Source organism: Notolepis coatsorum, assembly GCF_963971535.1.
Source record: "Notolepis coatsorum genome assembly, chromosome: 20".
NCBI lineage: Eukaryota > Metazoa > Chordata > Actinopteri > Aulopiformes > Paralepididae > Notolepis > Notolepis coatsorum.
The window spans coordinates 65,251,804-65,265,127 of record NC_140184.1 but is presented as its reverse complement, the minus strand read 5'-3'; the positions used below and the strand labels follow the sequence as shown (position 1 = coordinate 65,265,127).

The 13,324-nt window shown below is 42.9% G+C and overlaps 1 protein-coding gene across 2 annotated transcripts in view; it reads right to left on the bottom strand.

Annotated features, from left to right (window-relative positions):
- nfat5b (nuclear factor of activated T cells 5b) overlaps positions 1-13,324 on the bottom strand; it is a 131,885-nt gene that overhangs the window by 27,157 nt on the left and 91,404 nt on the right. For both annotated transcript variants that reach the window (XM_084337374.1, XM_084337375.1), the window contains exon 6: positions 7,927-8,099. In XM_084337374.1, coding sequence (XP_084193500.1) covers positions 7,927-8,099 — 173 coding nt within the window. The remainder of the gene's footprint in view (positions 1-7,926; positions 8,100-13,324) is intronic.

Genomic DNA, 13,324 nt, shown 5'->3' with positions numbered 1-13,324 from the left:
CTGAGACCTGCCACACCCAACACCTATTACTCAGGAACACTTGACTCTGAAGGGTATCCTTACACATTCTGTCCCAATGCTAACATCAAAAGACCCGGGGCAAGGTTAAACATTAGAAGTAGGACCTTTAGCTTCAAAGGGAAATTACTCAGTTTATGCTGTAAATTATTAACTAAAACAGGTTACTAGTCAACTGTGTGTTTTCTCCATTTGAAATGATATGTTGTGTCATAATATGGTGAAACTATAGGTTCAAAATGATGCATCCATCACAATAAGGATTATTATTATTATTTTTTTATTATTATTATTTTATATAGTTTTTCAATTACCCATATAGTGTTTTCAAACATGCAGACAGATGGCTCCATACCACACCTTCGAGCATCAGCCGATACCAATCCAATATCTTTTGAAAAAAAGAAAAAAAAAAAAGAAGAAAAAAAAACGATATATGCATAAATGTAAAGAAACAGCCAATAATAACAGCCAGTAAGTCAAATAATGTCTGGTTAAAGTCATATGGATGTCTATAAAGATTCATTATCATTGTGTAACCAGGTTTATGGCCTCTGTGGCGCCTCTCAAGTCTAAAGAGATTTACCTTGTGTCCATGACCGCTTTGATCCGTTTAGTTACATTACTGTTACAACCACAGACTGAATGACTCCTCTGAGTGAGGCTTGTTTAGTTACATTACTGTTACAACCACAGACTGAATGACTCCTCTGAGTGAGGCTTGTTTAGTTACATTACTGTTACAACCACAGACTGAATGACTCCTCTGAGTGAGGCTTGTTTAGTTACATTACTGTTACAACCACAGACTGAATGACTCCTCTGAGTGAGGCTTGTTTAGTTACATTACTGTTACAACCACAGACTGAATGACTCCTCTGAGTGAGGCTTGTTTAGTTACATTACTGTTACAACCACAGACTGAATGACTCCTCTGAGTGAGGCTTGTTTAGTTACATTACTGTTACAACCACAGACTGAATGACTCCTCTGAGTGAGGCTTGTTTAGTTACATTACTGTTACAACCACAGACTGAATGACTCCTCTGAACGAAGCCTGTTTAGTTACATCCGTTTTCAGTCGACTCAGGCTGGTATTATATGGTTGCCTCCAATTTTTTTTATCAAGTGAATTATTGCTAATTCATCATACCTACTTTAAAATCAAAACCGTGGAAATTATTGGTTTTGTGAAGAATTAGTGAAAGCAGAGGTGAGAGATGTTTTGTGTACATTGTATTCTACTCTATTCTCCAATAGTCCAGGACCAGTTTAGCCTTGAATTGCTAATCTTACAAACTCTCCTTGTATTCATTGAGGCACCAGACAATGAATATAACGATAACGATAAATATCGCGATATATTTTAATAATAAATATCGAAAGAAAAAAAATTTATATATATTTTTTTGTGACCTGCAACAGGGCAGTTTTAAAACCAGAGACAGTGGACACTACAGACTTGTCTTTCTTGCCTGCAACTTAAAGTAATGGCTTTGCTTGTCCAAATGACAATACTGACCAAATTCAGATTTCTTTTTCTCTTGTCCATTTATTTTGTTTGCTTTCTAATTTAAAATACAGTTTGAAACAGTCTGTACACAGTAGGCTATGTGTGCTAGCAGAACTAGACTCCAGTCACGAGTCACGGTGCACATGTGCGGTGGTTTGTCCACCAAAAAAGCGCCAAAAGATCGAAAATAAACTAGCAGAGCCAGAACTGTTCAACTCCCCTGGAGCCACAGCCAGCAGAGAAGCCGGTTTACTTTAGCTTTTAAACCAGCTGCAGCCTGAGAACTGGAGTGTGAGGGGATGTAACACTAAAGATGGCGGCAACGAAAAAGAATTGCTGCAAAATAAACATACATCTGTTGTTTAAAAAAAAATATATATATATATATTTTTTTTTTTACTTATAACAATTTCGATAATTATCGATATCGAGTGATATGATAACATTATCATATCGTTATCGCAATATGATTTTTTGCCATATCGCCCAGCCCTATGTGGAATCAAATAGCATTCTGCTAGCCGTTTCATGGGGACTTTAACTGGTATGTACAAATTGAATAGATAAATAAAATGATCAATTAAGTTAGTGACATCACTTTTTTATTATTATGTGCCCGGCCCGCAAGATCATCTAGTGTTTGAAATGTTGGCCCCCTTGGCAAAAGAAGTAATCCTTACCTTAACCCTAACCTTAACCTCAGTGGAGCACTCACGTCCCACTCTAAGCTAAAATAGAGATGAGTTATTTTTTTTGGATCATTTTGATTTTATTCTATTTTTGATTATTTTAAGTCCTACTAGGAGAAAATGTAAAAAAAAAAACGGCATGCCAACTCAGAGTTCCCAGTTGCAAACTCGGGTATGACAACATGGCTACCCACATCGTATAAACGTTAATGTTGTTATTAGCCGTTAGAAGTGGCGTTTTTATATGTAAAATGTTGGTGGGGCAATGATTTTTTCTGGCCTAGCGGTAGGCGTGGGGGTGAAAGCAGACATTTTTAGTGTCAAAAAAACACCTTATTTATTGCATTCTGATGATTTATTTTGCACATTGTGATGGATTAAATGAACTGCTATTACAGAGCTCAATGCCACTGAAGGCCACACCAAAGCACACATAGACAAATCTTTAGGGATTCTATGACAACAACCTTTTTAAACACGACACTATCATCAGGCGATTCAACACAACAGCATTGCCAATGGATGATAAAATATCACGCACCAAAGCTGCTTTCGATGCTGGCCAATGCGTTAAGTCGCGGCTGTCCCCTGGTATTGCATGTAAATGTTTTATCCTCTTTTCCTCTCCGACTCATATGTTGTCATAGTCTGGTGAAAAATCATCATAACAACTCCTGACGGTCTCAGTAAAAGCCTCTTCTAGGTTGTTATCATGGATGGATGTTAACGGTTACCTTTGCAAGCTGTTTGAGTTATATAACGATATCCAGTGGCTTGGTGCGGACCCAGACGTTTGATTTCAATTCTCTCCTCCAAATTCACAAATTCAGGGTTTCAAACCTGTGCTCGAGTAAATAATCCACCTTGTTAATTTTCACGTAACATCACCACGTAGGTAGTTTACAGTAGCTGCCGTTAACAATGAAAGGCTTCGTTGTCGACTGAAATCCGACGCCAGCCTTTGAAATACGAAATGACGTACACTTGGGGGGCTAGGGGCTCCGAGCCCCACTTGCCATCAAATGGATGCGGTCTACTGTGAATGAGACACCCTGAGCAAGCGCACTGTGATTTCCCCACGTACAGTACAGTACACCCTGCATTGATTGAGAAGGGCTCGCCCCATTCGTGCTATTTTAGACCTAACGATCGGGAGAATGACGCAATCTGAAACAGCAAGGCAGAGAGATGACATGAACTAGAATACTAATAAAATGTATATGCTATTTAGTAAGATGCTATATCCATACATAATACATTTGAGCAAATAATAGGCAAATCTTTAAGAATGAATACCATCTTTCTGCTGTTCTTTTTGGTGACACTAGGTGGGGCTCTGCCTGACTTTGTAGCTCAAACGCATGTAGCGTTTGGGGCGTCCATTTGGTATGGCAAGGTATGGCACTCGCCATACCTTGGCAAAAAAAAATGTAAAAAAAAAAAAAAAAAAAAAAAATACAATTTTTTTATGTTGATTTAGAATTCGAATGTCAACATTATGAACGAAGCTTCGAACTATTCGGTACAGCCCTAGCATGTTTTGATATTGTCAATTATCTCACTTTTACTATAGGTGACTTTTGCTGTGACTAACTGAAATATGCCCCCAAAAAAAAGGAAAATGGACATAGGGAAGCAGAGACAAGTGATACAGGGACACAGGTAAGGCCTGGCTTAGTGATTATAATAGTGCAGTTCAGCATTCAGTAACCCATACTTTTTGTGAATGTGTTTTTGATACTACATTCTGTTGAACACACACCTCAAAACCGTACCTAAGGAAAATTGGCTCAATTGCAAGAAAAGTAATGACAGTTATGATATTACATTCTGCATAATTCGTATGCAAAATATTGTGGTTCCCTGCTTTAGTCTGTTGACACATTTCTATACTAAAAATGCTTGTGTAGTCCTGTGTCATACCTAAATGTCATATAACTGAATTGTATAGAAACAACTCACCAAAAGTGACTATTGCACAACTGATTTGACAAAAAAATCCACCAAGGGGGGGAAACACCCCCTTCACACCCCCCCCACCCTCCCCTACTCGCCATACCTTGCCTTTTAGTGAAAGGACGCCACTGCTTCCCCCTCCGACCAGAAACGGACGCAGCATCACATGTGTTTTACCATGTGTGAAAGCACCTATACTGTAACATGTTATGACCTCACCGGGGTTCCCAAGAGAGCCCCGGTGGGCACATACTATGAACACAGGTCTTCTGGTACTCAGTACTCAGTGTTGGGAAAGTTCACTTTCTACATGAACTAGTTCAGTTCACAGTTCACAATTTTAAAAATGAACTAGTTCAGTTCATAGTTCATAATTCAAAAATTTGAACTAAACTTCATGGTTTCAAAAAAGAACTAATTTATAGTTTATAGTTATTTTTATTTTATTTTTATAGTTCTTTTTTCAATACGTTGCTGGCTGCGAGCTATTATTTGTAAAAATTATTGAACCACAGACAGCAATCGGAATACTGGCATTTGCATTTTTCATTTGTCATATATGTCCTGATGAATTGAAAATGGGGGCCCCTGATGTAAACAAGACGAAAGTCTTTCTCTGGTCTGCATCCTCTTAACAATTGTGTGTATTGAGCTGTACTGTACCCATTCTGCAATCTGTTAATAAAGTTTTCATCAATCAATCAATCAATGCATTTCCATAACGCTTTGCTGTCGCCCATTCAGTCCACACTAGTAGCAGCTGCAGCTTAGTATATTTTCAAAAACATGAGGAAAAACTTAGCTTGAATTGTCTTTATTATGAAAACAAAAACAGGACGTTTGCTTATTCTCAATGTGCCGTTTAAACTTTAAGGTTTGCTGTCGACGTCGTTGATGTGCGGACTTGCTTCTTCAAACCGGGTGGACAAATGTTAGATTTTTTCCGTCTGAGTCAGTACTGACTTTAACGTTAAACTCTTTTAAATGCTCATACGCCGACGTCGTAGAGGTAGGGTCTGACTCTGAGCGAGTGCTGCTCTCGACCTGCTGCTGTAGCTCTCGGCTTCTGCTCGCAGATTCTGCTGTTCCGGTCTGGTCTGTTTGTTGTGATGAGTCTGATGACAAAATGTGGAATGAGCTGCCACTGCAGATTAGGCAGGCCTCATCACTGCCCCGTTTCAAAGGCCTCCTTAAGACCCACCTTTTCTCTCTGGCTTTCGACACCATGTAGCTTGTTGATTTTATGATCTTATTGTCTTACTGTATTGTTGTTGTATCGTTTTGTTACTGTGTCCTTTGCTTTTAAATATATATATATTTTTTCAAGTACTCTGATCTATTTAAATTTGTATTGCTGCCTATGTTTACCTATTTTTTTCTTCTCTGTTTTGCTACTAGTTTTTTTTTATCTATTTTTAGTGCCGCTTATAGTTTTCAATATGCTCCCTCTGTACAGCACTTTGTGCCCCTGTGGCTGTTAAAGCGCTTTATAAATAAAGTTGGATTGGATTGATGACGTAGCCAGGGGGTGACAGGCGCGTTGCCAGATCGGGTGGTTTTCCGCATACTTTTGTAGCCTGTTTACGGTGTTTTAACTGGGTTTTCGGCTGAAATGCATATGAAATCTGGCACATCTTTGAACGCCGTTATAATAGAGTGCTGAGAATGAACGCACGTTTGAACGCCGTTATACAGCGCTGATAATGAACGCGTTCTCAATAACGTTCATTTAGCGGATAATCAGTACGTTCAGTTCACGTTCGCCCAAAATACGAACGCGTTCATGAACGATCGTTCATTGAACGCGTTCAGGTACATCACTGTCAGTACTACTAAGAGAGCCCCAGTGGGCACATACTATGAACTAGGGCTGTCCCTGACTAAGGATTTGGATGGTCGACTATGATTGGCCAACATTTGCCGTTAGTCGACTATTGGTCGACAAAAAAAAAGAATAAAAAAAAAAAGTATAATATTAAAAAAAAAAAATTTAAATTTTTTGTCATTCCATTAGGGCTGTGGGGGGTGCTTAATGTCTGAAGGAGTCGACAGAAGGCTTCTTCTCCTCTGCAAAAGCATGCAATTGGTCCACTGATGGATACATCTTGATATTTGTCTAGTCTAGTGTGTTCATTAGATGGGTGAAATCCTCTTTCAGTGCCTCTGTGCCTGTTTTCGTAGGCAGTTAGCCTCTGGTATGCGTGCCATTAGCGTTAGCCACGCTTCTAGGCTTCTTTTCTTTTGGAAAGAATGATACAAAAATATATATATATTATACATTTTTTTAAATATTTTTTTATTATATTCGATTAAAGGGGAACTCCACTATTTTGGGAAATTAGCTTATTTAACATCTTCCCTGGAGTTAGACAAGAAGATACATACCTTTTTTGTCTCTGTGCGTGCATTTTAGCTTTGGGAATAGACGCTCCGTTAGCATAGCTTAGCTTCATCACTGGAAGTGAGGCAGGACAGTAGCCTTACAGTGCCTTACAGTGTATTGCAAGGTCTGACATTGACCAAATTTGATATGCATGACCTTGGTGGGCTCTAGGTCAACTCCTGAAAAGGGGGTCAATGTCAGACCTTGCAATCAAAAGTTAGGGGGCGCACTGAAATTATGGCAAGGGTTATTAGCCCCCTAACTTTTGATTGCAAAGTCTGACATTGACCCCCTTTGCAGGAGTTGACCTAGAGCCCACCAAGGTCATGCATATCAAGTTTGGTCAATGTCAGACCTTGCAATACACTGTAAGGCACTGTAAGGCTACTGTCCTGCCTCACTTCCAGTGATGAAGCTAAGCTATGCTAACGGAGCGTCTATTCCCAAAGCTAAAATGCACGCACAGAGACAAAAAAGGTATGCATCTTCTTGTCTAACTCCAGGGAAGATGTTAAATAAGCTAATTTCCCAAAATAGTGGAGTTATCCTTTAAGAGGTTGGCCAGTCGACTACCCTTTCGACCGATTAGTCGACTAATAGGGGTCAGCCCTACTATGAACACAGGTCTTCTGGTACTCAGTACTACCAAGAGAGCCCCAGTGGGCACATACTATGAAGGTAAAAGTCTGCTGGTACTCAGTCCTACCTAAAGTTATCAAAAGGCAGTACTAGTCGAAGGAAATGGATATGGGCACTTTAATGATTAGGAGCTGTAGGAGCTGTTGCCCAGTGTGTGGGTATCTATTTCCTTCCATCTTCATCTGTACTTTCATCCTACACCTGGCCGAAAAACAGGCTAGATGTGCACACAGCTACTCTACTGTGCATAGTACTCTCTATTGGCCCACAGGCTCCAAATTGATATACCAAATAAAACTGGTAATATAAAAAAGGTGTGACCCCTAATGCCTTCAGCATCATTACCAAAAAAATGCTGGAGGTGTCCAGTGCTTGTTATACTAGAGTTTCAGCCAAGGTTTCTTTTTCACCCTGTTGGCCCGCCTGGAGGATGATATTAGGCTATGCATACTTTGGCTCCTGTGATCAGCCTCTAATCGTACACCACAAGATGACTGCGGACCATGTAACGTTATAGTGTACAAAAAGGGGTGCAGCGTGTTTCATGCCAGATACTGTCTGTGGATTAGCAACAGAGTTGCTGGGCACTCCCTTGTCTGGCGACATTGTGTGTGGATGATGTGTGTGTGTGTGTGTTTGTGGGAGGTGGTGGATGACAGGGTGACGATGCAGGCAATCATTTCAGTCTACCTTCACCACAGCATATGAAGAACCTAAAAGGCACTTACTGCACAGGATGGGAGATGATGGGGTCTGTAACGTCAGCAGTGATCCGTCTGGGCGCAGGATGTTGACCCGGAACACCAGCCTGGCACGAGTGCTCTTCTTCTTGGAGCCGGCCACCCCGATACGGGCCTCTACGTCGGCATTACGGAGCTTCAGGATCCCCACGCAGTCCACCCTGCTCATAGACACAAGCTAACATCAGTCCACCCTGTTCATAGACACAAGCTAACATCAGTCCACCCTGTTCATAGACACAAGCTAACATCAGTCCACCCTGCTCATAGACACAAGCTAACATCAGTCCACCCTGTTCATAGACACAAGCTAACACCAGTCCACCCTGCTCATAGACACAAGCTAACATCAGTCCACCCTGCTCATAGACACAAGCTAACATCAGTCCACCCTGTTCATAGACACAAGCTAACACCAGTCCACCCTGCTCATAGACACAAGCTAACATCAGTCCACCCTGCTCATAGACACAAGCTAACATCAGTCCACCCTGTTCATAGACACAAGCTAACATCAGTCTACCCTGCTCATAGACACAAGCTAACATCAGTCCACCCTGCTCATAGACACAAGCTAACATCAGTCCATCCTGCTCATAGACACAAGCTAACATCAGTCCACCCTGTTCATAGACACAAGCTAACATCAGTCCACCCTGTTCATAGACACAAGCTAACATCAGTCCACCCTGCTCATAGACACAAGCTAACATCAGACCACCCTGCTCATAGACACAAGCTAACATCAGTCCATCCTGCTCATAGACACAAGCTAACATCAGTCCACCCTGTTCATAGACACAAGCTAACATCAGTCCACCATAGACACAAGCTAAAATCAGACCACCCTGCTCATAGACACAAGCTAACATCAGTCCATCCTGCTCATAGACACAAGCTAACATCAGTCCACCCTGTTCATAGACACAAGCTAACATCAGTCCACCCTGTTCATAGACACAAGCTAACAATCAGTCCACCCTGTTCATAGACACAAGCTAACATCAGTCCACCCTGCTCATAGACACAAGCTAACATCAGTCCACCCTGCTCATAGACACAAGCTAACATCAGTCCACCCTGCTCATAGACACAAGCTAACATCAGACCACCCTGCTCATAGACACAAGCTAACATCAGTCCACCCTGCTCATAGACACAAGCTAACATCAGACCACCCTGCTCATAGACACAAGCTAACATCAGTCCATCCTGCTCATAGACACAAGCTAACATCAGTCCACCCTGTTCATAGACACAAGCTAACATCAGTCCACCCTGTTCATAGACACAAGCTAACATCAGTCCACCCTGTTCATAGACACAAGCTAACATCAGTCCACCCTGTTCATACACAAGCTAACATCAGTCCACCCTGTTCATAGACACAAGCTAACATCAGTCCACCCTGTTCATAGACACAAGCTAACATCAGTCCACCCTGCTCATAGACACAAGCTAACATCAGTCCACCCTGTTCATAGACACAAGCTAACATCAGTCCACCCTGCTCATAGACACAAGCTAACAACAGTCCACCCTGCTAATAGACACAAGCTAACATCAGTCCACCCTGCTCATAGACACAAGCTAACATCAGTCCACCCTGCTCATAGACACAAGCTAACATCAGTCCACCCTGTTCATAGACACAAGCTAACATCAGTCCACCCTGCTCATAGACACAAGCTAACATCAGTCCACCCTGCTCATAGACACAAGCTAACATCAGACCACCCTGCTCATAGACACAAGCTAACATCAGTCCATCCTGCTCATAGACACAAGCTAACATCAGTCCACCCTGTTCATAGACACAAGCTAACATCAGTCCACCATAGACACAAGCTAAAATCAGACCACCCTGCTCATAGACACAAGCTAACATCAGTCCATCCTGCTCATAGACACAAGCTAACATCAGTCCACCCTGTTCATAGACACAAGCTAACATCAGTCCACCCTGTTCATAGACACAAGCTAACAATCAGTCCACCCTGTTCATAGACACAAGCTAACATCAGTCCACCCTGCTCATAGACACAAGCTAACATCAGTCCACCCTGCTCATAGACACAAGCTAACATCAGTCCACCCTGCTCATAGACACAAGCTAACATCAGACCACCCTGCTCATAGACACAAGCTAACATCAGTCCACCCTGCTCATAGACACAAGCTAACATCAGTCCACCCTGCTCATAGACACAAGCTAACATCAGTCCACCCTGTTCATAGACACAAGCTAACATCAGTCCACCCTGCTCATAGACACAAGCTAACAACAGTCCACCCTGCTAATAGACACAAGCTAACATCAGTCCACCCTGCTCAGACACAAGCTAACATCAGTCCACCCTGCTCATAGACACAAGCTAACATCAGTCCACCCTGCTCATAGACACAAGCTAACATCAGACCACCCTGCTCATAGACACAAGCTAACACCAGTCCATCCTGCTCATAGACAAGCTAACATCAGACCACCCTGCTCATAGACACAAGCTAACACCAGTCCATCCTGCTCATAGACACAAGCTAACATCAGTCCACCCTGTTCATAGACACAAGCTAACATCAGTCCACCCTGCTAATAGACACAAGCTAACATCAGTCCACCCTGCTCATAGACACAAGCTAACATCAGTCCACCCTGCTCATAGACACAAGCTAACATCAGTCCACCCTGCTCATAGACACAAGCTAACATCAGACCACCCTGCTCATAGACACAAGCTAACATCAGTCCACCCTGCTCATAGACACAAGCTAACATCAGACCACCCTGCTCATAGACACAAGCTAACATCAGTCCATCCTGCTCATAGACACAAGCTAACATCAGTCCACCCTGTTCATAGACACAAGCTAACATCAGTCCACCCTGTTCATAGACACAAGCTAACATCAGTCCACCCTGTTCATAGACACAAGCTAACATCAGTCCACCCTGTTCATACACAAGCTAACATCAGTCCACCCTGTTCATAGACACAAGCTAACATCAGTCCACCCTGTTCATAGACACAAGCTAACATCAGTCCACCCTGCTCATAGACACAAGCTAACATCAGTCCACCCTGTTCATAGACACAAGCTAACATCAGTCCACCCTGCTCATAGACACAAGCTAACAACAGTCCACCCTGCTAATAGACACAAGCTAACATCAGTCCACCCTGCTCAGACACAAGCTAACATCAGTCCACCCTGCTCATAGACACAAGCTAACATCAGTCCACCCTGCTCATAGACACAAGCTAACATCAGACCACCCTGCTCATAGACACAAGCTAACACCAGTCCATCCTGCTCATAGACACAAGCTAACATCAGACCACCCTGCTCATAGACACAAGCTAACACCAGTCCATCCTGCTCATAGACACAAGCTAACATCAGTCCACCCTGTTCATAGACACAAGCTAACATCAGTCCACCCTGCTAATAGACACAAGCTAACATCAGTCCACCCTGCTCATAGACACAAGCTAACATCAGTCCACCCTGCTCATAGACACAAGCTAACATCAGTCCACCCTGCTCATAGACACAAGCTAACATCAGACCACCCTGCTCATAGACACAAGCTAACATCAGTCCACCCTGCTCATAGACACAAGCTAACATCAGACCACCCTGCTCATAGACACAAGCTAACATCAGTCCATCCTGCTCATAGACACAAGCTAACATCAGTCCACCCTGTTCATAGACACAAGCTAACATCAGTCCACCCTGTTCATAGACACAAGCTAACATCAGTCCACCCTGTTCATAGACACAAGCTAACATCAGTCCACCCTGTTCATACACAAGCTAACATCAGTCCACCCTGTTCATAGACACAAGCTAACATCAGTCCACCCTGTTCATAGACACAAGCTAACATCAGTCCACCCTGCTCATAGACACAAGCTAACATCAGTCCACCCTGTTCATAGACACAAGCTAACATCAGTCCACCCTGCTCATAGACACAAGCTAACAACAGTCCACCCTGCTAATAGACACAAGCTAACATCAGTCCACCCTGCTCAGACACAAGCTAACATCAGTCCACCCTGCTCATAGACACAAGCTAACATCAGTCCACCCTGCTCATAGACACAAGCTAACATCAGACCACCCTGCTCATAGACACAAGCTAACACCAGTCCATCCTGCTCATAGACACAAGCTAACATCAGACCACCCTGCTCATAGACACAAGCTAACACCAGTCCATCCTGCTCATAGACACAAGCTAACATCAGTCCACCCTGTTCATAGACACAAGCTAACATCAGTCCACCCTGCTAATAGACACAAGCTAACATCAGTCCACCCTGCTCATAGACACAAGCTAACATCAGTCCACCCTGCTCATAGACACAAGCTAACATCAGTCCACCCTGCTCATAGACACAAGCTAACATCAGACCACCCTGCTCATAGACACAAGCTAACACCAGTCCATCCTGCTCATAGACACAAGCTAACATCAGTCCACCCTGTTCATAGACACAAGCTAACATCAGTCCACCCTGTTCATAGACACAAGCTAACATCAGTCCACCCTGTTCATACACAAGCTAATATCAGTCCACCCTGTTCATACACAAGCTAACATCAGTCCACCCTGTTCATAGACACAAGCTAACATCAGTCCACCCTGCTCATAGACACAAGCTAACATCAGTCCACCCTGCTCATATACACAAGCTAACATCAGACCACCCTGCTCATAGACACAAGCTAACAATCAGTCCACCCTGTTCATAGACACAAGCTAACATCAGTCCACCCTGCTCATAGACACAAGCTAACATCAGTCCACCCTGCTCATAGACACAAGCTAACATCAGTCCACCCTGCTCATATACACAAGCTAACATCAGACCACCCTGCTCATAGACACAAGCTAACAATCAGTCCACCCTGTTCATAGACACAAGCTAACATCAGTCCACCCTGCTCATAGACACAAGCTAACATCAGTCCACCCTGCTCATAGACACAAGCTAACATCAGTCCACCCTGCTCATAGACACAAGCTAACATCAGTCCACCCTGTTCATACACAAGCTAACATCAGTCCACCCTGTTCATAGACACAAGCTAACATCAGTCCACCCTGTTCATAGACACAAGCTAACATCAGTCCACCCTGCTCATAGACACAAGCTAACATCAGTCCACCCTGTTCATAGACACAAGCTAACATCAGTCCACCCTGCTCATAGACACAAGCTAACAACAGTCCACCCTGCTAATAGACACAAGCTAACATCAGTCCACCCTGCTCATAGACACAAGCTAACATCAGTCCACCCTGCTCATAGACACAAGCTAACATCAGTCCACCCTGCTCATAGACACAAGCTAACATCAGACCACCCTGCTC